The sequence below is a fragment of the Triturus cristatus genome, chromosome 5_2, assembly GCF_964204655.1.
Source record: "Triturus cristatus chromosome 5_2, aTriCri1.1, whole genome shotgun sequence".
Taxonomy (NCBI): Eukaryota; Metazoa; Chordata; class Amphibia; order Caudata; family Salamandridae; genus Triturus; species Triturus cristatus.
This window is the reverse complement of record NC_140588.1, coordinates 598,856,687-598,882,574: the sequence shown is the minus strand read 5'-3', so window position 1 is coordinate 598,882,574 and position 25,888 is coordinate 598,856,687. Positions and strand designations below refer to the sequence as shown.

Here is a 25,888-nt window from a genome sequence, read left to right as displayed (position 1 = left end):
ATACCTTAGTGGCAATGCTGCGTTATGGGCGGTGCACTTGGTGGACACGGACGATCCTATACTATATGACCTCCATAGATTTAAAGAAAAGATGAGAAGTCTCTTTGATCGTCACTCATATATGCAGGCAAGCGATAATGAATTGCTAAATCTCAAGCAAGGGTCAAAAGATCTGTTGACATACATCACTACATTTAATCGCTTAGTAACTGAAACACAATGGCCGGAAGAAAAGAGAACTTCCTTGTTCTACCGAGGCCTCAAGGACGACTTGAAAGACATCTTATCACAAATAGTTGATCCCCCGGAGGATTGCGCCTCTTTTATTGATCTAGTGGTAAAACTCGATCACCGTTTATCTGAGAGGAAAGGTGAGAAAACCAAGGGAGACTTGACACGACTTTTTCTCAGTAAAAACGAGAAAAAAGACATAAAAGAAACCATCGAACCTATGCAGATAGGAGGAATTAGAGGCCCTCTGTCTATGGAGGAACGTGACAGACGCAGGCGATTAAATTTATGCTTATATTGTGGAAAGAGTGGCCATTTTGCTAAGGAATGTTTGGTGAAACCTAAGTTGCCCGGAAAGAGTGTAACCCCCAGAAGTGCAGCCGTATCCCAGTCGGAAAACTAACTGACTTGAACGGTTTTGAGATCGTCGGTTCAAGTCCTTCACAAATAAAGGTCTCACATTTTTTGGCTAATACAGTCTCTATTGTCCCTAAACATTTTACCATCCCGGTGGTAGTGGTTTTGGATTCACAGATAAGAAAGGCCTTGGCCATTATGATTGACTCCGGAGCTACGGGCAACTTTCTCGACATCTCTTTAGCAAGATCCTTAGGAATTGAATTCATCCCTAAAGCTCAACCTGAAAAAGTAAGCGCCGTAGATGGTACGGAACTTTCGTCTGGTTCAATTAAGTACGAAACCCCAGGCCTTTTGGTTATCTTTGATAACGGGCATACAGAAGTTCTTTCGTTTGATTTGATTGATGCGCCTAACTTTGGTGCCATCTTGGGAGTACCCTGGTTACAACTGCATAACCCTCTCATTGATTGGTCAGCCAGAACAGTCACACTAAGATCTTCTTATTGTTTGACCCATTGCTATAGAGATGTGGCAAGTTGGCACACTCCGATCTGTTGTGCTATATCTTCCACGGAACAAGTACGATTGCCTCCAGAATATGTAGAGTTTGCAAAAGTTTTTGATGAGGTACAAGCGGTAGCTTTACCTCCGCATAGATCCTATGACTGTAGGATCGATTTGATACCAGGGGCACAACTCCCGGTCAGTAGAGTATATGCACTGACAGAACCTGAAACCGCTTATCTGTCTGAATACTTACAAGACATGTTACAAAAGGGTTTCATCAGACACTCCACCTCCCCAGTTTCATCCCCCATTTTTTTTATTCCGAAACGTGAAGGGGGTTTGAGAGCTTGTTTGGATTACAGAGCCCTGAACAAGGTTACCGTTAAAAACAAATACCCTCTTCCTCTCATCTCTTCCCTCTTGGATCAGGTGAGGAAAGCTAAGATTTTCACCAAATTAGATCTCCGGGGGGCTTATCATTTGATCCGGGTTAGGGAAGGAGATGAGTGGAAGACGGCCTTCCGCACAAAGTTCGGACTCTTCGAATATTGTGTGATGCCGTTCGGGCTCTGTAATGCCCCTGCAGCTTTTCAGTTTTTTGTCAACGATATCTTAAGAGAATACCTGGATGTTTTTGTTATCGTCTACATTGATGATATTTTGATTTATTCCCAAAACACTCAAGATCACGTGACTCATGTGAAGTTAATTCTGCAGCGTTTGCAAGACAACCATCTTTTTGCTAAAGCAGATAAATGCTTCTTTCACGTCGAAAAGGTGGATTTCTTGGGGTTTGTGATTTCCCCAGAAGGGATACATATGGACCCCAAGAAAGTTACCGCCATCACCAATTGGAAGAGTCCCCAGACAGTCAGAGAGGTACAATCATTTCTGGGCTTTGCCAATTTCTATAGGCGGTTTATTGATCACTTCTCTCAAGTCGTAGCCCCTATAACACGACTGCTGAAGAAAGGAGTAGTCTTTGAGTGGACTGAGGCTGCGGAAGAAGCATTTCGTCACCTAAAGCATAAATTCATTTCAGCACCCATAATACGACATGCAGATGAAACACAACCGTATTATGTGGAGGCTGATGCCTCCCAGTTCGCAGTAGGAGGGGTTTTGTCCCAGCGAGATTCACAAACCGGTGCTCTCCATCCGGTAGCTTACTTTTCAAAAACCTTAGCCCAGGCTGAGCAAAACTACACCATCGGAGAACGTGAACTATTGGCCATTAAAATGGCCTTTCAGGAGTGGAGACACTACCTGTTGGGGTCACCACATACCATCACAATCTACTCTGACCATAGAAACCTTCAATTTTATAGGTCAGCAAGAGCTCTTACACCTCGCCAGATGAGATGGGTTTCGTTCTTCTCAGAATATGATTTTGTAATTACATTCCGCCCAGGCTCTCAGCAAGGAAAGGCGGACGCATTGTCACGTTTAGGCAAAGAACAGAAACAAGTAGAGGAAGAACCCCTACTCATCATCCCTGCACATAAGATACTAGCCACAATGGAGAAAATGGAGTCTTTCATGGAACAAGTCTCTCGTGCCTATGCATCTATGGATAGAGAGCAATGGCTAACTGAAAAAGACAATACTATAATTAAGGACCTGTTTTTTCACCAGGGTCGTCTGTTCATCCCCTCTCCTGAAACTCGGGCCATTATTATGAAGTGGTGTCATGCGTTACCTCTGGTTGGGCACCCTGGGGGGGAAAAAACGGTGTCCCTTTGTAAAAGGTGGTTTTGGTGGAAAAATATGACTCAAGAGATTGAGGCATTTGTTAATGCTTGTGCCACGTGTGCTAGACAAAAGACGTCCCATTGTGCCCCAGCCGGCCTCATACAGCCTTTACCTGTTCCTGATACACTCTGGTCATCCATTAGCATGGATTTTATTACTGACTTACCCGCCATTCAAGGGTTCACCACTATCCTGGTAGTAGTAGACATGCTGTCCAAAATGGCTCATTTCATCCCTCTCAAAGTACCAACAGCCATAGGTCTCACAGACATTTTTATTGCCAATATAGTCCGGTTACATGGATTACCGTCAGTCATAATATCCGATAGAGGTCCCCAATTTGTGTCTAAATTCTGGCAGGGATTGTGCAAAGTTCTGCAAATTGATCACCGACTCTCTTCAGCATATCACCCCCAAACAGACGGGCAGACAGAGAGGACTAATCAGACCCTTGAACAATATCTCCGGTGTTTGATAAGCTCCACTAACACGGACTGGCTCCGAGCATTGCCATTGGCAGAGTTTGCGTACAATAATGCCACGCATTCCGCCTCTAAGGTTTCTCCGTTTTACTTTATCACTGGTCACCACCCACGATTTTTACCACTGTCCCTCCCCTTCACGAATACTCCTGCAGTCTCTGATCATTATGCACATATGCAATCCATTTGGGAACAGGCTAAAATACATTTAAATGAGTCCAAAAAGGCCATGAAGACACAAGCAGACAAACACAGGCGTCTTTCCCCCGAATATAAAGAAGGGGATCAAGTTTGGCTTTCCACAAAAAATCTCAGATTGCCCGGTCCCAAAAAATTGCACCCTCGATACATTGGGCCATTCCCCATTTCAAAGGTTCTCAATCCTGTGACTGTCAGATTAGAGCTCTCCCCCGACCTACAGATACACCCTGTCTTTCATGCTTCGCTACTCAAACCCTACCTTCCTCCCTCCTTCCCTGAGCCTCCACCCCCTCCCATTCCTATAGAGGGAGAACTAGAATACGAAGTAAAAGACATCCTTGATTCCCGCTTTCAAAGAGGTCAACTGCAATACCTCATTGATTGGACTGGATATGCCCCTGAAGACAGAACATGGGAGCCCGCGCACAATATCCATGCCCCTCGATTGATCAGAAGGTTTCACACAAAAAACCCCGATGAACCTCGTCCTAAGTAGGAGCATTAGGGGGGGGGTACTGTTAGATCTCACTACATACTACAGGTCCCATAATGCAGTAGGGGCAGCAAGGGTGTGTACTTTCCCACAATACATTGAGAGGTAGCAGCTGATTGGAGCCTGCTTATAAGCAAGCCGGAACGACTCCCAGGTGCTTGGCTTTGTTGTTTGGAGCGTGAGCCACACCTGGATCCTGTAGCTGTTAGAAGTGGACGTTTTTCCGTTACATTTCCCGGTGACCTGCTTTTGGACCTGAAGGTTCTGGATCTTAGTTGTCAAGTGCCAGGACCCTTTTTTGGTTATATTCGAAACTGGAGTGGAAGCGCTGGTCGCGCTATTTGTTTCCTTCATTTCCCATACTCAAAACTGAGTGGAAGCGCTGGTCGCGCTATTTGTTTCTTTCGTTTTCTTTTTTGCTGAACTTTATTGAAAACTCGAGCGCAAAGTTGCGCTGAACATTAGGTGCCCCAACTGGTGCCTGTTAAGGACGTTAAGACGCAAGGACCTGCTGGGGTTGTCTATCTCCTGCCTGTAAGGATTGGCCTCGGAAACCAAGACCCTCAACCTCTGAAGTTTAAACGGCCCGCGCGAAGTGACGCTACCCGGCCAAACCATCTGGATTGTCCGGAGTTTGTGTTTACTGTTGAGTATCGTCGGAGAACTCTACGAACAGAGTCAACGTGTCAGTTCCTTTCGCGCTGGGAAGCGCTCCCCACTGACTGTCAACTAAATCGCAAGTATACCTCAGGGGCTGGGGAATCATTGGTGTTTGCACTTGTGAACTTTGGTCAGTCAGACTCAAGCCAGTGAAAGCTTTGGGACATTGCCTTCTTTTCTTTTTGGGTGTCCCGGGTTCCTGAATATAGTGATATTTAACCAGGCACTTCAGTTACTAATTGTACTACACTCAGAACAAACTTCATATTGGTCTGAATCATCAATCTCCCTCGTGAACCTATGTGTAAGTGAGAAAGTACACACAATTGCATTTTAGCGATTACCCGCTAGACAAAGAAGAGTCATAGTGTTAACCTATGCTTTGTATCTGTTGTATTTCCCTCTGCAGGTTTTCCTGTTCCCTTGATCATCCGCATCACAGACGCCACTCGAGCCTTCCTGGTGGCTCATTCCGGTCTTCCCATTTTCTCTGATATTGCGTACCTCTTTAGCTGTTACCTCAGCTGGGGTGCGTGGTCTCTGGGGAAAGGGGAGACATCCTCTTCGCTCCCGTGGATACTGGCCTGCTCTGTTCTGAGACTCTCGCAGTCCCCACAGGTGCCGCCTGGCCCCAGTCCCCTTTTAACTCATATGTACGGTCCTGGGGGATGGGGTCCACAGTGGTTAAAGAGGCTTGAGGAGGGGGCGCCGCGCAGCCCCCTTTACCTTTTTAATAAAAATTAAAAAAAAAACAAAGGCCTGCAGGATGATGTTGAAGACAATGTGGGTTTATGGTGCCTTTAGGGAGTGTAGGCACACGTCCAAAGGCTGTGGTCAGTGGAGGAGCTGCATGCGGTGGCTTGGCTGCCAGTGACCAACCCCCCGCTGTGCTTGATTGGAGACCCTGCACAGTGCAGGGTTGTCTGCCTTTATGGGGGTTGACCACAGGCCTAGCTGCAGGCCAGGCCTTGTGGCCAACCCTCCACTGCACACGGCCGAAGGCAGTGCCCAGCGTGAGGTTGGCTGGATGAGATATGTATCTATATCTCAAGATTGTCTGTATCTATATCTCAAGATGATCAATCCCTGGAAGTGCAAGTGTCCAACAAGTTCTGTTGTTGAGGAATTTGTTTTGGGGTGTATATGTAGATGTGCAAGGGCTAAATGGAATCACTCAAAGTGAAAGCATCCAGTGGCTGGTCTGTTAATCTATACCTTCTGCTGGGGTGGACGGGAGTATAATTTGAGTGGCATGTCAACCGACCAATGATGAAAGGGTGTTGGTTGGAAGACCCTATATATGTATGTATTTTTGCATGATTGTTTTGACAAGCATGAGCCTAGCCAGACAGCTAAAGCTGTCTTTAGGCCAGACCTAAAATAGCTGTGTAATTGAAGCAGTACAGGTCAGCACCATATTTACTGGTTTTACATATTTATAACTCAATAAAAAGAGATATGAAATGATTTGTCCTGGGCTGCAAGGTACATTTAGGCCAAATGCCAGGATTCGAGCTCTGATTTCCAGGTTACAAGATCCGAAAGTGTATATTTCAAATTTTGATATTCGTACCATTGGTGTAACTTTTAGCCGTAAACGACCCGATTAGCAGAATCGGACTGTTTGCTACTGCAAAAAAGGATTTTCATATGTACAGAACCCTATATTGCAATTTGGTAACCTATTACTGAATCGTAAAATGGGCTAGCAATTCGGCATTAGGAAGGGGCGTGTTAAGGATATGCCTTGCTAATAGTGGCGCGCAGTGGTATGTGGGAATGTTTTGCAATTGAAATGTGGTCGTAGACCATTTACATTTTACTGCCTACTTCAAGTAGGTGGTAACCATTCACACATGGTAAAGGGGTCCTTTGTGAATGATTGTAAAAATATTTTTTAAAAGAAGGCAGTGGTCCGACCACTGGCCACTCTTTAAAGAAAAAATGAAAAGAAAACTTTACATTTTTGTTTTTGAAATACATCCTGTTTTCCTTTAGGGAAAACCTACTCCAGTAAAAGAAAAAAACATTACTTTATTTAAAAGCAATCACAGACACATGGTGGTCAGCTGACCCCAGCTAGCCACCTTCCCTGTGATTTTAGCTGTTCCCAATGGGCTGTAAATTGCGACCTACCTCATCAAGATTAATGAGGTAGGTCTATTTGCAACCCACTGGAAATGGAAATCGTAAACAGTGTACAACATACTCTAGTACATCACTGTTTGCGAATACCTAATAGCGAATCACAAAGACTTGCTAACACCAAAGGTATGTACATCAGGCCCTAAACGTTTTAAAACATTATGCACAAAGATTTGCTTCAGTTGATACATTTCAAAGTGAAACTCACTGGCAGTTAGTTCTGGACTCCATGGAAGCTCAGATGTTTCTAGTGACCTGATGAAATGCAAAGCGTAGGTGTTTAATATGTAAGTCGCAAAATTGAAATGATGTAAATAAGCTACGTTAGGGTAGGCATTTGTATTCCGGTGTAATCGTGTATTGCTAACTGGTTCGATATAGCTTCCTGCACAGCCTACATCAATGAAACAATTTTGTAACCTTGATAACGGGATATTTGTTTATTTCTGGCTTCGACCTGAAGCATTTTTAGAGTGTATTTGTCTATCTTGGCATCGTAAATGTCCACAAGGAATTTGAAGACCAGCTAAGTGATATCCCTAGACCTATTGAGTTTTGATATTATAACTTCATTATGAGTTCAGACAGGACGTTGGACATGTTAAATATTTGTTTGTAAAATACACCAGTTAAATGTTAATATGTCCCTCGTGACATACAAAGTTCCCTGACACACTCCTACCCATTCATGCATTTTTTCACTTTTGAAAGTCCTGTTGTTGGGATATATTACTGTTTTTCTGTTGTATGTAACACAAAAATTACCCTTAATACTTTTTTGTCTTTGGGTTAGGATTTGGCATGCAACCCTCAGCAGTATTACAAGGTGCTGCAGCTCCTTCAGGAGCACTGCCAGCCTACCCCGGCCAAGGACCAGGCTTGACGTTTGGCGCAACACCTTCAGGTACAGTAATGTTTTTGTAGGACTCTTGACCCTAGCAGCAGTTTATTCTGCTTTAATTTACTCCAATTTATGTCTGAAAGGAAATTGTATGAGGGCTTCTGTGAAAAGCTGGAAGCGGGGAGGTGGAGGAGCAATGAAAGCTTGGTTGGAATAGGTGGTACGAAGTGTATATATCTTGAAATGATGAAGGATACGATCAGATAGCGGTTCTAAGACACTTTTAAAGACTTTTTTTGCTAGGCCAGAATGTCTCAAGTGATCCTCTGCAAGTGTATATGTTTTCTTTAGCACTAAGATGGGGTGAAACAACAGATCTATAAAAGCCAGTATTCTTGTTCGGATATTGATTTGATGTTTTTCTTTTATTACTCTTAATTACCAATTAATTGCTAGCTAGAACTGAAACACATTCCACCTAAATCTGCTTACTCTCATTTGCCTGCTCGGTTTTCATAACCCATGTCTTGTGAAGTGGTTGGTGGGCTGATCTTGTCATGGTTTTTAGGTCTCCTCGGAGATCGTGCATGCACTGTCGCTTGAGAAACATTTTGTTTGCAAACAAGGGGCTTGAACCCCCCTATTAACTTACCATTTGTTGGCTTTATCGTCACTCTTGTTTTCTTGTTTCTCATTAGTCGGCAGAGACCGGTTTCACTTTCCCTTCGTGTGTTTGTCCCTTCCATGGAGCATTACGTTCTGTCACGGCCACTATCCTTCCACTGGTTGCCCGCTACTGGAGTTATTATTAGTAGGTTGAGCCTGGGTAGCGCATGGGCTGCTGCGAAGCACGCAGTAGTGGAATATGGCTTTGAAGCCCGCCCACTCCCCACCCATATTTGTATTTGGCTTGTGTCATTGTCCTTCGTAAAGGCTGGCTTCAGATTCATTATTAGGCCTCTTAGTCTCTCCTTGGTACCGCCTTGTCTGCATTTGTTACCTCCCAAAATGACTGGACCTTTTACTTGTCTTGCTACACGGTCTGCTTTATCTTTGCTGTGAGCACTATTTTGTTTAATGATTTACCCCTATTCCATCCAGGACGTGCTTTCCCTAGAAGGCTGCCTCGCCGGTCTGCTTTAATTCTAGTGGCCTGCCTCTTTATTTATTTAATATAACAGCCAGGTCCACTTTAACTTTAGCGATCGCCGGGCTATGAAACTTTATTTTTTATTTTTTACTAAAGTTGGGTGAAAGCGCCCCATAGGGTGCTTTCACTTTAATGGTGGCCACACCCTTTTCTTTAAACGCTACTCGTCGTATTCAGCTCACAGTGAGCGGCGTCTGAAGAAAGGGGCGTGGTCGCCATTAAAGTGTAAGCACCACATGGGGCACTTTATGAAATTCACAAGCCATTGTTTTTTTTTAGTAATCAAATGATTTTTTGGGGGGTAAAAACTCCCCATACAGTGCTGTCACTTTAAGAATGGCTGCGGGATTTGGGTCTTCTCTGGAAATGAGGCACTGGCTTCTTTTCTGCGCTTATACCACATTAGTCTGGCCTCGACTCCCCGTGCTACCCTGGTACGGGCAAGTGAGTGATCCTGGATGCTGTGGTACCGTGGTGCGGTGCTGTCAGTGGCCCGAGTGGGCCACTGACAGCACCATTAGGTCGAGCCTCCACGGTTGCATATGCTCCTGCAGAGTGGAAGCTGCTGCGAGGAATGAGATAATTAACCCCTTTGAATGAACACTGGCTGGCACTTGAGCACGTGTAGCTCCGGGCAGGACCCACGCTTTGTTTTCATGAACCAAAGTCCCTACTTGCAAACACATGTGCCGAATGACCACTTGCGTGTAACTAGCCCAACTAGTTTTGTCCAGTCCTAACTGTCTGTACGACTACAAAAGCACCAGGCTGCACACACTAGTTGCACTGACCCGTTAGTATGTGATGACCACGTCCCTTTCACAGCACACCAAGGCCAGAGGCAGCGCTATATGTTCCTAGAGGCAAGCAGGAGCGTCTCAAACAAAAATGCTGTAATGAGCCAGTACGTTTAGAAAAGGGTGATTTGCATTCTGTAGGTGCAAAGAGGAGTAGGGGCTAGGGAGGGGTGCCGGTTTACAGTACCAACCTTGTTGACTCTCAGTACAGGCTTTCACAGCAGCCTTGAACGCAGGGAGAGAACGAAGAAACAAATACACAGGGACCTCATTTTCTGGTGGCTTGTTTAATTCCCTGTTGTGTTTTACTTTGCTCCCACCCCCTCCCGTTGTCCACATTCCCTTTTCTCCAGCCCCCCTCCTGTTGTCCATGTTGTCTTCTACCTGCCCCCCTCCCGTCACCCTTTCTGTTGTACTTTTTTGGCTGCCCGTGAGGTTCCATCCTGCGGCACCCACTGTTTATTTATTTGGCTGTTACCCCAGGGCTTTAAGTGGGCCGGATCCGACAGTTCTTAAAAGCAGGTGCCGAGACGGGTCCCTATCGAGCTCTTCCTTTTCGCCCTCAATCTCAGAATGGAAAAAAAAAATCTTAACTCTGCTGCAGTTAAATTGCCTAGCAATCCTGGATGAAGAGCTTTATGACTAGCGTTTTTAGTTTTTTTTATTCTTATATTTCCATTTTCTGGGTGGCAGTATCAACACACCCCTGGTATTTCTGATCTATTTTATGGTACTTGCAATGCTGTGTTCCATCAAATATCAAGGACTCATAACTGTACAACAAAAAGAATAAGAATTTTTGAACACCTAACACTACATAGACAAGTAAAGAGCTCTTTGAGTATTTGTGCACCAGAAAGCAAGAGATATCTTGCTAAAAATCATGGGAGCATTCAAACATTTCCTATCACCTCATACTTCTGCAGTTCTTTGGTATTGTCACATACCCCAAAGCCCAAGTTTCATTATTTGAGCTGTATCTTCAGTATGCATGTCAATCAGGTTCACTTGTGCATCAAACTCACCCACAACTTTTATGCTCCATCACTTTGGTATATCACCAGCCGTCACTGTAAATAAGATGCTGCATCTTCAGTAGAATGTTTATTAAATTGGAATTTAGCTTTTAATTCATTCATCAAGACAAGTTGTAGATTTAGTAGTAAAATAGGTATGTTCCAATTTTTTTTAATATGTACAATTTCAGTTAATTTTTGAAGATTTAATTTCAAAATTATAAAGTCCCTTGCCAAAACTTTAGATGAATCTCATAAAATTTAGGGAGAGATCTGAGGTATTGTTAAATTGAAAGAATTCTTGTGAGAAGGCCTTGAAACCTTGCGTAAATTGGATATCCAATAAGAGGAAATTATTAAAACGCCATCATTTATTAACTTGAGGGACGGGTACTAATTCTAAATCCACATTAATGGGTGCATGATCAGATTTTAGGATTGAACCAATTTCTGAGTGTAAAAGATATGAGGAAAAAGATTGAAGATGAAGTATGTGGTCTAATCTGGATTGGGAAGCACATACAGGGGAAAGAAGATATCTTCCCGTAATGTTGGATGACCTAATCTCCAGTCATCCACCAAAGACCGTGGAGTGATAGTAGAGCGGAATGGTTTGTGAATAAAGGGGGAACAAATGTAACTTTAGAATAAAAGGATCCACAACCAATTTGCAATCCCCGCCTAAAAAATGTAATCTTCTGAGATAGACATTTCTTTACAAGTAATTTCAGGCCCAAACCTTTTGCCTGGCTGTGTAGGATCATATACATTAAGGTTAGAGAAAGGGATTTTTATCATTGATCGATTTAACTAAAAGCCATCTCCCGTCCACAACACATTCCTGAGTTAATAAATAAATATTGTTAGACCTGTCAGCCCTTTGGGTGGTCCCTCCTCTCCATTATTTATTTTGTCCCACTTTTGCCTCAAACCCTGTTAGTATTTTTTCCTTTTTGGGAACCACCAGACTTTTTAGTATTGATGCAGATTCAGGGAGCCATTTTATCTACCCCTGGAACTTCTGTCTGAGGGCCCGGAGCACAAAACGGTGGCCACCTGTGACATCATCAGAGCCCACTGGAACCTACTAGAACCTTCTGCAACATTCTGGAGCCCTGTGACAGTTGGAGGCGGTTTAGAATGTTGGGAAGCTAAGACAGAGAGTCGACAGTTGGAGCGGGCAGTTGGCACCTGACTGGTGAAGAGAGAGCAGCAGAAACCTGAAGGAGGAAGGAGTGAGGCAGCAGGGGTGGAAACTTGTGCCTGGAGTGGGGTCCATAAACCCACCCTTGATACTAGTCCCTACTGACTGAGCCCAGCCTGGAGCCCTGTGTGGGAAGAAGCAAGAAAAACCATCTTAAGGACCTGGACAGCAGGAACAGGCCTTAGAAGCAAAGAACAGCAAAAGTCCTGACCTGATTATTGGTTTTCCTGGAGTCTGACGTCGAGAAGCCTAGAGACCCGGAGCCCGAGGTGGAGAAGCGGCGCTGACTGGAAAAGCAGACGTCGTACCCGGAGCCGCCGGAGGTCGAGAGAGGGCGCCGACGGAGGTCGTAGAGAGTACCAGAGGTCGAGGAGGAAGTCACCCGAGGTCGAGTGAGCGGCGTCGACGGGGGAGTGAAGTCCGCCCTCCGGAGTCGCCGGAGACTGAGGTGAAGCGTGCCGGAGGTCGGGAGTGGAGGTCGCACTCCGGAGTCGCCGGAACCTGAGGAGAGGAGCACCGGAGGTCGGGAGTGAGGTCGCACTCCGGAGTCGCCGGAACCTGAGGAGAGGAGCACCGGAGGTCGGGAGTGGGGATCGCACTCCGGAGCCGCCGGAAGACGACATCGAGCCAAGGCCGGCCGACGTCATCGAACCTGAGATCGCCATCGGACCGGAGCCGCCCGAAGTCGACATCGAGCCAAGACTGCCCGACGTCATCGAACCGGAGGACGAGATCGAGCCGAGGCCGCCGACATCGAACCGGAACCGCCTACCGGCGTCGTCAAGAACTGACATTGCGCCGAGGCCGCCGACATCGAACCGGAACCGCCTCACGGCGTCGACACGACTCCAGCGGCGTCGGAGCTTCAGAAAAAGGGCAGTAAGTGGAATAGAGGGCGCCTAAGGCCCTGTGGAATCCTGAGAGACTACCCTAGGGGCTAGAGAAGTGCTGGAACCAGCTTGATTGTGCCAGGGGTGAGCTGAGACTGATTCAGAGGGGTTGTGTAGAGTGAGAGAGCCAGGTCTCTAGTATTCCCCCCTTGATCTACCTCAGTTTAGGCCTCAGCCTTGTCCAAGCCAGGGAGTAGACACCCTCAAGCCATCCATCTAACCACAAGCTGTGACTGGGCCAAATCAGCCCATAGAAATCTAAATGTGATCTGATTCTATAAGTGTCACTGTCAGCTTTTAATTATTTATTGAGAGCACTGTATTTATTGTATTTAACCTATTTATTGCTTCACTGTATTTATTGTTCCACAGTATTTATTGTCGCACAATATTTATTGGCTTGCAGTATTTATTGCCTCATAATATTTAATTGCCTGTATGTAATGCACTTATATTTATGCCTTAATTATTTATGATCTCCCCTATTTATTGAATCATTAAGACAGTATATATTTGACGTACCCTTCCACAGAAAAAGCCTTGTATATGGTGATTGTGTTATTATTTATTTAATCAGCAACTAAGAGAAAAAGAAGATAAACAGAGATATTTTCATAATTTTTACGGTGTAGAGTCGTTTTTGGAACGGATGCACGCATGGTTATTGTATGGGTATGACGTATGCTTAGCACGGTGCCTGATTCCTGACCACTCGAGCCAAGCTACCACTGTGTATGTCTGGAGAGACCCCGTTACCACCAACCTCTTCAGGTGTGGGAGTGGAGAATCTCCAACAAATATCAATAGATATTTTACATAAAATACCCACTCCATTCTTCTTTCCTGAGCCAGGGCATGAGAACACTTGTTCCACCCAATCCCGAGCAAGTTTATTAGCTTCAGTTTGTACCAGATCAGTTTTCTGTTACAATGCCACATCAATTTGTAATTTAGCCAGGTGTGTTAAAACCTTTTGTCTTTTAATAGGAGAACCCACCATTCCAAGACGTTACACGTAAAGACCTAAGTCTGTAAATATGTTGCTGAATATCATCATCATTCTTCATGAATAATAAATAAAGAACTGTAACTGGCCAACACAAAGTACATTGCTTTTAAATAACGATAGAAGAATATGAAGAAAAAATCTTGGAGAAGAAGAAAAGTAGAAAGAAAACCAGTAGGAGTAACGGTGTAGAATAAACAAATATATTAAAATAATAAATACAGATCAAAAAAGACCAGGAAAAAACAGAACAACAAGTGAAACATACCTACGAACAGAAAAATAAATGGGGACGATGAAACCACCCGAGGAGGTCAACACCATCGGGGTCCAGGGAGGCATCTGGAGGCATTAGTTCAAAACAACAAGGAATGGGTAGGGATATGACATGTAAGATAATAACTAAAGGAAGACAAAAACAAATTCTTGAAACAAATTTAAAAGTTATGACAACTCATTGGTTAAAGAACAAACTAATAATGGAGAATATTTTATAAATAAAACCTATCCAGAACCACATATGAAAGGTGAGATTTCAAGTTGCAGAAAGTCTTGATGTATTCATTTGAACATCTCTACAATTATCTAAACATTTCTGCACTACATCTGGATCTTCATTGATGGAAGTATTATTTTATACATTAGTTTGAATAAGTATGAATGAAACAGTCCAAAGCGAGCTAATTGCCAGAAATAGTTTCCAGCGACCTGCTATGGATTTAGCCAAATCGTGAGAAAAATATAAGTTGTAACCAGGCCAAGTAGTTTGACCATTAGCTTTAGCCACTTTGATAACTTTCAATAAATCTCTATATTCTAGGGAATAAATTATAACTTCACTGGGTTTGTGAGGAAGCATGAGTACTACAACCTAGTCGATGAGCTCTGTTTATTGAGGGAGGGAGTAGGAGGTACATCCAGAAGTTTCAGAAGAAAGGATTGAAAAAACGCAATAGGATTAAGCCTTCCACATTCTCTGCCAACCCATAAATACGAAGGTTGTTTCTGCAATTGTGATTTTCAAGATCTTCAGCATGTTCTTCAAGTTGAGTAACTTTAGGTTAGAATTGCGTGAACTCTTGAGTATTATATTGCAATTCACCAACTCTGCATTCCACCTCAGTGACTTTGTTGTTGATTGTGACCATTTATCATCAAGTCTTTGAAGACAATTCTTTGTTTCCTCCGGAAATAGTTTACATTTTCTTATTGCATCCAGTAAGAGCTCCATGTAGACCCCTCTTTTGCTCTGAAGTGAGAAATGAAGTAGCGTCTCCCCCTCTGCTTTAGCACCAGTCAAAGTACTAGACAGACCACTGAAAGTAGATGACAAATTGGTAGCGCCATGGTGTTTTGATTATGAGTCTACCAAGGGCTCCATCCTATTGCAGTGTGGGATACGGGAAAGTACATGCAAGGAAGGGCAGATATTGTACTATAATCGTGAACTTTTTGTCCAGCCCATATACCGTAAATAGTAAGTACTAGTCAAGTACAGGTGAGGGAACTAGGAATATGTTTATAGTATTTTACATAGTGAGTAATGGCAGGAAGACTGATGTAACATCGTCTTGTAGAGAAAATGAATAGTGAAAAAGCATAAGGAATGTGATGCCCTCAACACAGCTGTAGTAATGTCTTGAGGATAAATAAATAGGATATTAAGTATAACGCTTCCTATGCTTCACGACGTAAACAAATATTTATTAGACTGAAAAAGCTTTCTGGATTTTGAAGAATGTTAAGAAGAAACATTGCCACTATACTGGTGTGAGCAGCCTGTAAATCCCTCAGTGAGAGATGATTCCAAATGGGGAATGTAAAAAATTTTCTCTGTGCGACTTCCATTGAAGTGACAGAAAACATCCTTGGATGGCAGGAAATGTCCTCAAACGCAAGCGAAATGTTCAGCAGCAATTCCCCCATCTTTTTATGACAGGCTGTGAAACATAACTCTGGTTAGGCTGCGCCGCCCCTTTCAGCCACTGCGGATCTTCATCAGCGGTTGCCAAGCCATACCAGTGTAGTTATATTTCAAATAGACAAAGCGATATTCTAGATGCTAGCATATCTCTTTACCTTTTTTGCTCCAAATGCATGCTTTGTTTTTGTCAGTGCATATGACTGCTTCAGTTGAGGCCAACAATCATCCATGCTAGATTCTGTTGGGAGTACTTGTGCAGGTCTCACGAAAAAGATAAGGATACCAACTTAACTTTTTGCGACAAATTTCTTCACATTTACAGAGCATTATAAAATTTCTTTTTTTTTTCAATGTAGCTTTCTAGGTATATGTTATTTTTAAATCTACAAATACTATTTAAGATTGGAAACAGTTGCAGACTCCCTGAATAGGCGTCACAGCCCCCCAGGTGTCTGGGGACCACAGCTTAAGAACCGCTACTCTAGATTGTGAAAATAATGTCGAAGATGAGCTCTTTGTGGACATAGGTTGTTAAACGTCATTGGTGGCGATATCGTGTTCCTAGAAAAAGAAAACACATTAGAGTTCTTTTAAAGTATTCTCCAGATTTCTAATGTGTCACTTTCTATAGTTGTTTCTACTGAGAAAGCAAAAGCCTTAGTTTTATATATGGCTGTAAAGTTAATAAATCCGGGTTGGATGTAATTACAAGTATGTACTGTAGATTACTGAACTACTCACTTTTGAGTTTCACAGTCAACTTCCCTGTACTCTGGATCCTGAAATGACAACAGATCTATAGGTCTTGCCTTTCCAGTAGACCTTCATTCTTAATAAAAGCTGCCACCTCAGCTGTACCAGTAGTCTGCGTGATCTGCTGGACTAGCAGATAAGTGCAGGCTTACAAAATCTGTAATATATACTATGACCTTTCAGTTGATTCTGTGTCAAAGTAGATTGAATAGTCCAGAGTATTGTGGGATGATGACCATCCGTGGAATAAATCATGGTGTGTATTTTGTTTCTGCTCTCTCCAGCTGCAACACCTGCATCTACAATGGCAGCTGCATCAACGACTGCACCAGCCACAGCACTATCTTCCCTCCTTGCATCTTCAGGGCCTTCTCTGTTCTCCTCAATCGCTAGCTCCACAGCTGCACCTACTGCCACAGTAGGACCTTCCAGTACCTCTACTGGGTTGTCACGTAAGTCCTCCTTCCTGTTAGAATTTTGTGTCTTGTTTTTATTTTTCACAATTATTAGGAGTGTTGCAAAGATGCCATTTTCCATGCTGGGTCTATCAGACAAAAATGTTTTATATTTATTGCAAGATGCTGCCAATCAAAGGCCTTTTCTACCTTTGACTGTCATGTTGAAGTAGATATTTAGAGGGGTGCGAAACTTTGCAGAAAGTCTGAAAAGGGTATTTGACAGTTAGGAAGTTGTTGGCGCTCTGCAGGTAAACATAAATAGTGTGAACTAAATCAATGTAATGGTGCAAACAGGGAGGGGAAACCCTACAAACCCCTCAAACCGTGTAGGAAAAACCTACAGCCAAACAGTTAGGACAATCCTGTGCACACATACAGTTAATCAAATCAATGTTGACAAGGGTAAATACAAAATGAAAAAAGAAGCATCCGCAAATGAACAGGTGGTTCTGTTTAATTAGTATAGCCAGCCGACACGTGTTTCGTCATGGAAAGTGTAGACCACGACTCTTCAGGGCTGTAGCCTTAGCCTGAATGCAGTAGAAGCCCGCAGCCGGTGATAATTCCAACCCGGCTGGGTAAGCAAACAATTGATGAAGACGGTTGGTAACTCAAGCAAAACAATTCTGTAAAAATCTCTTAGTTCGAGCAAAAGTAGTCATGAAAGTATATACCGCCAGTATCTCAAAATCCAGTCATCCGTGTTAAAAACGTGTTTGAGAGGTCTTGATTCTGACAAGTGAGTAATTAGCCAAAGGTTTCAGCACGAGTACGTATCAGTGAAAAAATCAATATTGAAAGCGAGTCAACACGTCCTGGCGGCATCCATTAGGTGTACGAGTACTTTCATGACTACTTTTGCTCAAATTAAGAGATTGTTACAGAATTGTTTTGCTTGAGTTACCAACCGTCTTCATCAATTGTTTGCTTACCCAGCCGGGTTGGAATTATCACCGGCTGCGGGCTTCTACTTCATTCAGGCTAAGGCTACAGCCCTGAAGAGTCGTGGTCTACACTTTCCATGACGAAACACGTGTTGGCTGGCTATACTAATTAAACAGAACCACCTGTTCATTTGCGGATGCTTCTTTTTTCATTTTGTATTTACCCTTGTCAACATTGATTTGATTAACTGTATGTGTGCACAGGATTGTCCTAACTGCAAAACTTTGCAGTTAGATCCCATGTCTAAAATGAATAACTTTGTGCCTAATGGGGCGCTTGACCCCTCAAAAGAGATAGTGTCTGGATATTTATTATTTAGCTCTGGCACAGCGTCCGCTTTAGGTGCCTCGCCACCCTAAATTAATCTGTGGGAAAGTGGGTTAATCCACTTCACCTGTTGTCTCTCTTGCACTGTGCTTGATAGTATTTTGCCTGATTACGTGCATATCGCATAAAATGTAATGTGTTTTTATGGTAGGGCTGTTGACCTAATAATTTATTTTGACAGTGCTTTTTATTTAATTTTTTTATCCTTTGTTTTTTGTCCTTGTTCGTATGGAAAAGCTCACCTGAATAGCTTGATAAACGTGCACCCCTGCCCTGCTTTTCCCATAGCGAGTTTCCGATTACTTTTTAGATCTCGCCTAGGCAGCGCTTACGCTGTCTCTTCCAGACATGCTGTATTCAGGATATGTGCATAAAGCTCCACCCACTTTCTGCCCATCTTTTTAATTGGCTCCTGTCCTTTGTAAATGGTGGCTTTTCCTTGGTCAATAGGCTTAGTAGTCCCTCCTTAGTACCGCCTTGTCTCTTCTTGTAACCTCCCATGAGGACACCCCCTGTTACATGTGTGGTTACTCCCTAGGTTTTAATTACAGCGTCAAGGCACTATTTTCTTAAAAGGCTTCAGGCAAGAAACCCTCTTGGTCCTAAGCTAGGCTGGTAGTAGTTACTTAGCTCACTAGAACATCTCACATTTATGAGACCATCTATACATTTCCCTTCATCAGCTCCACACAGAGTACAACCTAATCCGAAATTAATGTAGTAATACTTTAGTCACATTTCAAAACTACTAATTGTATATAGAGACATAGCTATTTGAATGTACTCATAATACTGTCTTGCATGCAATGCATTATAGGTAGGATGGATTTACCATATCTTCTGCAGGGTGCAGTACTATATGTGACCAAAAGAGGTCCGTAGGGCTGGTGCCTTGCTCGCTAGAGACCTCTAGGGGCAGCTTGCTGTTCTGCACTGGGACATACAATGCTGGTTCATGGCTCACTGCGCAAGCATTTGCAATACACTAGGTCTCGCATTACTGAAAGTATGAGCTATTGGCGTTGTATTATTTGCAACGCAAATACCTCAAACTATCAGTAATGCAAGACCTATTGTTTTGCAAATGCTTGTTGATTTATTATGTTTTGGCCAATTCATCATGGAAGTCGAGCGTCTACACTGGGGACAACTCGGACACAGATTGTAACCCAGAACTGAGCTCTGTAGTTTGGAGGTACACGACACTTGTGCCATCTTTTACTGACCGTGACTTCCGTCAACTCACAAGGCAGTGGAGGACTGCCAGTGGTAACTCACCAGGCAGTGGAGGACTACTAATGGTGGCAGAAACCTGTCATCTCCCAGGGAGAGTTGTCTCCTGGTCTTTATTTTTCACAGATTAGTGCGCCTGTCTCCTGCTACCGTGCCCCTAGCTCATACATATCAGTCAAAGATGTTACAGGTATGGGTTACTGTCTGTATGTAGAGTAGAATGTGCTTGGAGTGTGCGTACTCAATTTGAATGGAACATCCATTATGTATTTTGATTTCCTGAAGATAGGGTGAAACTTGGAGACAACCTTCCTTCAGGTAATGTGAATTGTAAGGCTTCTTTGTGTCGTTTGTCGTGGACCATATTCTGTGGTGTAGAACATGCAAGACCGAAGGTCCCTGTATAGTGCATCGGTGATCCTTGCCACTATCTTGATCTTTTCTGCCTCAGCAGTATTTCCATCAAAAGGTTTAGAGACAGTTAAGTGAAGAAGCTTCTCCCTCTTTTGTGCCTTTGTTTTGGGTCTTACCTGGCGGGGAGCTCCAAGCCCAACTCCGCTGACACCGGAGGACAAAAGCTGTTTCTTGATCAGGTTGAAACTAATATGTAAAACTCGGGAACAGTCTGAAACTTGTACACAAACTGTCAACCTGGTATAAATATGGGACCATACCTCCCTTGCTTTAACGTTAACAGAAAAAGTAGGAAGATGGGGAAGATTGTTTCCATCAGCCTAAGCCACTCAGTTATATTGTTCACTCATTTTCTACCCTGCTTTGTGTGAAGGTTCTGGGGTCAACTCCCTAAACAGAATTAATCCCCTGGTGATTACTAAGCGCTTTGATGCTTTTCTGCCCTCTACATTTCATTAGTAGTATTTATTTGTGTGTCAGAATAAAATAATCTCTTTCCTTAAGGACTGGCTGGACAATGATTTATTGATAGGTATAAGATTACTTATTGAGTTCTGAGGTTCTTCCCCCATACCATCTGTTTGGGTAAGACTTGTGCTACTCGACTAAAGTATATACTTGTACTCCGTTTTCTGTTCTGTAGTACAGGTATACCCAGGACACCACTGGTAAAAGTATCTCATAGTTGCAATTGGAGCCCAGTTAGGCCTGATTGCCCTGGGACTTCTGTAAAAATTCCTATGGTCATCCTTGTGAGTTTTATACCATCTCTGCAGGTTTCAGTAATTCAAACACAATAGGACCTGTTTGCAGCAAAAACATTCTTATTTACCTGTGATGTATTTTTAATCTAAAACCGGTTTCTATACATGTTCTAAATGTGCCAGCTTGCTAGAAAGCAGCTGTGTATTAAAAATGTATAGTATGGTTAATTTGTTTGAACGTTTTAATTTTTTTAGTGCAAACATCTGGCTGTTACATTTAGGCAGCATTTTATATTTAATTTTGTGACCGGTTTGCATTTACCTTTAAAAAAAATGATAATAATTGCCATCGCAGAGAGTGAGACCTATTGCATTTGCCACTGTTTATTTTAATTTCATCATTACATTTTCAGTACCAATCTTTTTAATTTTGCTGTATAAAAGTGTTCTGACTTGGTAAACTATTAGCAGAATATAAGGAGATTCATATTTACACTTATATTAAAAAAAATTATAATCTATATATGTGTGAATATCAGGAATAATGGCAGGCGCAAAAACTCTCAGTACACTGGTGCACCATTTGCAACATGGGTAGCAGCTTTCACTAAACAAACATTGAACATGCCAGATTTTGTGCGGATTGGCCAAAAGGATCATAATTGTTAAAGCGGAATCTCTCACCCACCCATTGTGCACACATATTGGGAGGAGAAGAAAAAATTAAAGTAGTACGATCAGTCAGCAGATTGTGCCCGAGGCATTAAAGATAAGCCCTTGGACTCAGGTCCCAGACCTTTGCAGGCAGGTGAACAAAATAGGATTTCCTATGCAGGCACATGTGACCCTGTTTTTTTATGGATATAGAACCCCACCTTATTAAAGGATAGTAGTTGATTTTCTTGCATTCCCAGCCTTGCCTAAGGCCCCTGGACAAAGTGGGTAAAATATGCTTAGGATATGGCTGCTCACAGCTGCTCTGGTGTTTTTACCCTGCTGTCTCCATTGGAGTGGGGGTGAGAAGGGATTAATCATTGCGCTCACTCTGCCTTGCCTAAGGGTGTGGGAGGGGGGGTAATTATTGGCCTCTTTTGCATCACTTTGCTCTAGGGCGACTGAGGATTTAGAACATAGTTTCCTTTCCATGCCAAGGTGCATGGGGTAAGAAAATGGTTGTGAGGGAAAATACATGCCCAAAGCTGTTGGCCAACGAGCAACGAGGGGATTGCAGAGAACGTCCAGAAGGCATCAGTCAGCAGTCACAAAGTGTTGCCATTGAATGTTTATTTTAATATTGCAATTTACGCTACAATAATGAATCTTGAAAGTTAAACAGAGATAATTTGTTTGATCACACAGAGTTAGTTTTGCTTGCCTCTTGATCCATAGAGAAGGCAGGAGGAGACCAAGGTGGAGCAGTAGTTGCACACAATAGTCTACCCTTTTGCAAGGCAAAAGCAGTCCAAAAATGAAGCTGTTTGGGCAAAGTGAAGGGTTACAATAACATACTCCAGCTATAGAGATGTTTGGAAATGGGTATAATCCCTTTGCCCTCAAGTAAAAAAGGTGAAGGGGGAGGGGGGAGTTGCTCCATACACTACCTCCACGCCTAGTTGAAGTGTGCCTAGTCCAAAAGTGAAAGGTATTCCCTTGGGTTAGACTGGGGTGGAAGTATAAGCAACATTACACATACTACCTCAGCCTTTGGCAAAGTTGACGTTTGCCCCAAAATAATCTGACATGCCCTAGTGCAAGGTATCTAATGTTCCCTCTCTTTACGTAAGACTGGTTATTATGATTAAGCCTAACTTTTTTTCCCTTCATTTTTCGGAATGTTGTCAAACCTTGAGAGAGTGAAAAACACTCATGCGTCCTTGGGCAGAGTGATGGTTGTGATGTATAGACTCCGTCCCCTTTCTTTTAACTAAATGAAGGGGGGAGGTGATTTAGGGACTCAAAGCATTCAACCTTTTGGCAAGGTGGGTTGTCAGGGTCGGGTCTTCCCATTAATTTTCAAAAAAAAATTCATTTCTTTAAAACCAGCATTTTTTTCGAGGCAAAATAGGTATGCTGTTAAATGCAGCCATCTGCCAACCTCTTATAATGAAGAAAACCTGCATCTTCATTTACTCACCACCTTTAACTAAGAGTGTTCAGGTGCCACCGTGTCTGTCTTTTTTCTGTCCATCTCTCTTCCTCTGTCCTGCTCTTTGTTCTTCTTTGTCTCCAGTCTCTGCTATTGCTGTATCATATTTATTTTTGTCATGCCCCATCTGTTTTTCTCTGCAACGTCTGTCTCCCGAAGTGTCCCATCTGCCTCACTCACTGTTCACTCCTCCCTGCCAAACTAGTATCTTCCTCTGCTAAATGTCACAACTCTTTCCCCACAACTTTTCTCTGAGTCAGTGTGCTGTATAATTCACTCACTCAAGGCTCTGCAGCACAAGAGACGGGGATTCCAAGAAAGAGGCAGTACAAGCACAGCGCGGTGCTTTCGACATACGTTAGTAGGCCATTGAACTGTGACTGCGTTTATACATTAATTACATGTAAAATTCATTCCAACTTTCATTGGCCGGTGGGTAATTCTGAAGGGAGCTGCCATCTCATGCAGGAAGTAAGATGCTTACATGTTTTGTATTTATGCAGTCGGTACAACCTCAACTGGACTTGGAATTGCAACAACTGGAATTGGATTTGGCTATAAGCCTCTTGGAACAGCCACGACTGCTGCTGCTGTCAGTACTACCAGTGAGTAGCGATACAATAGTTTTGCATTATCTGTAGGATAGGCTTCTCATGTAATTCTGCAGGAAAAGTGGTTTACACCTCTGTATTGCAAGCGCTTCACAGAAAGGATGTAGATTACAAGTGTTGTTGGAGAGATATGTGGGTTATTTGCGGTCCTTTCTTAAGTACGTTTGCTGAAGTAACGTTCTGACATTTTGCGTATGTTTATGAGCACAAGTGAGAGTGTGTTGTAAAGTTTTTGAAAATGAGTATGACAATGAATACGTGGAATTGACTTACAATCGTCTTCATATTATTTTGATGTCTGTTTTTTTAGTTTAAGCTGAGTCAACCCTTGCACAATTTCACAGCTCTTCACTTTCCCAAATCTTGTAAGTCACCTACTCCTGATTAGTTTAGTGGCTGAATTTCAGAGACTACTGTGCTGATGAAAAAACACATCGGTTTCACTTATCTTTATTGCTTGATCAAAAGCATGTCATGGAGGAGCTATTGAATGGAAAGTCATAGATTCTTCGTGCAAAGGAAGAACTTGGGGCCTGGCTTGGTTATATCTGCATGGAGAGGGATGTAGTAAGTAAATGTGCAGAATACAGTGGAGAGAACTGTACAATAATGTAATATATTTTCTCACAGGCACCAGCGGTATCCCCAGTACTGGCTTCACTTTGGGCCTTAAACCACTAACCTCGATGGGCACGTCAAGCACGGTTGGTGCTGCTACTACTACCACCACAATATCAAATGTAACTAGGTAAGTGAAAGTGTTATTGCCTCTTAGTGTATCAAATTATTGGAAAGAGGATTTATTCTGGGGATCCGATTCTTTCCTGAAGATTCTTTTGAGGTTATAGGGAAAGACTACATGGATAATAAACCATTCTACATAGATTTGGAATTTTGTTGTTGATCTGTATAATGAATATGTTTTATTGTAGTTCTCTTTATAGAGTTTGTATACTGACCATGAGGGCCAAACCACATTCATGGAATGGATAGCATACAGCACCACAGTGTGTTCCCTGTTGGAGGGGTGTGGTTTTGTAATGTGGCTTTTGTTTTAAGTGTTTTGGTGTTTTGCATGACCATTTTGGTGCTCTTACTGTGTCACAGGCAGCTATGTTTGAGGTGTGTGTAGTGTACTGAAGCAAAGAAGAGAGGTGGAACAGAATGCTTAAGCATAAATAGTGAATAGTTGGAAAAGGCATGATATGAAAGTATGGTTTGCGCGTGTGGCCTTTGCTAAAGTGTTTTGTTGCTCTACATGATGAGCAGAAGCTTTGCCATATAATAATTGCAGCTACACAACTGCATCAACACCATAAGACTGGAGCGAAGGGAAATTGGAGAATGCTACAAACCTAGTTATACCTACCATTCTTGTGTGGAAGACTTTTTTGAGCAAATATGATATTTCCTCATCATTTGAGTAAGAGCTACGTCTTTACCACTTTCCTGATTTCCAGTTAGCCTAGGGCTTTTCTTGTCCTTGTTGCAAGAAAGCTTTGTAGTTTTTCCGCCTGTCGGGAGAAGGAGACTCCACCGATATGACTTCTTGTATGTCTGTATATTGCATAGCACTGCCATTGCAGAACGGTGGGTTCTTTTATGCAAGTTTCGTTTGGAGTTTTATGTGCATGATGATTGGATCAGTGCTATAGATGGCCCTGTGGAAAATATGGACTGGGTTGATAAGAGGACCGCCTGATTCCGGGTATTCAATGCCGTGCTCAGAGTTGGATGATATGGTCACACATACATAACTGGTTACTGCATTTTGGATTCCATTAAGTCTTTCCAGTAGGAGGAGAGGTGCTTCTAACCAGATGTCAGTTTACGTATGGTGGGTGGACCAAAACTATCAGCACAAAGCCTGTATGTGGGAAAGCGTGACCAAGAGTTCACATGATGTAGAAGACTCTGATTGTCACTTTGTTTACCTGGGAGGTGAGTGATAGTTGTGAGCTAGTCGTTCTTACATTCTCTCCAGTTTAGGATCTCTGTTTTGGATGAGCTAAGTTTTAGGTGGCTAATCTGCATCCACTGGACTACCACTGGTAGGCAGTGGCCTAGCCCTACGTTGTTGGAGTTTCCAGCTTCAGGATGATCTGTGTCCCATCATGAGTAGTTGTGACGTGGCATTAGGTACATCCCTTGTAGTCAATAAGAATCTGTATGGAAAGTAACTGATAAAAATGAGGGTTGTAAGGTGATCTGTGATGAAAAGTAGGAGGAGATCCATGGATGGGTCTGTGCATGCTAAGTTCCTTTTGCCTCAGTTAGGTCCAGCAGTAGTAGGGCGGTAGCTCCATTTCTATCCGCAGTTGTCTTTCTCTTTTTTTTTCCATTGAACCACCATGAAGTCTCTGGTCGATGTTTCAGGTTTGTGGGCATCTTGAGGTGTATTAATCCATTAAAGACTTTGGAAATCTAGATATGGAATTGCTCTCCCTCTGTTCAGAACTCTGTTCTGTTCAAATCTAGTGCGATAAGTTTGAGTCTGTTGCATCCATTGGCTGTAGGAAAACGTGGTCACGTTGTGATAATGGCTTTTGTGTGCATGTTGACAAAGAAGGAGATGAGTAGTTGCTGCTCCAGATGATGAGTAGGACCCAGCAGCTAAAAGTGCATTGCGTAAGCTCAT

At 42.9% G+C, this 25,888-nt stretch overlaps 1 protein-coding gene across 2 annotated transcripts in view; it reads left to right on the top strand.

Annotated features, from left to right (window-relative positions):
• Positions 1-25,888, top strand: part of LOC146829046 (nuclear pore glycoprotein p62-like) — a 223,180-nt gene that overhangs the window by 114,804 nt on the left and 82,488 nt on the right. For both annotated transcript variants that reach the window (XM_085607672.1, XM_085607671.1), the window contains 4 exons: positions 7,625-7,735; positions 16,697-16,864; positions 23,143-23,244; positions 23,881-23,998. In XM_085607672.1, coding sequence (XP_085463798.1) covers positions 7,625-7,735; positions 16,697-16,864; positions 23,143-23,244; positions 23,881-23,998 — 499 coding nt within the window. The remainder of the gene's footprint in view (positions 1-7,624; positions 7,736-16,696; positions 16,865-23,142; positions 23,245-23,880; positions 23,999-25,888) is intronic.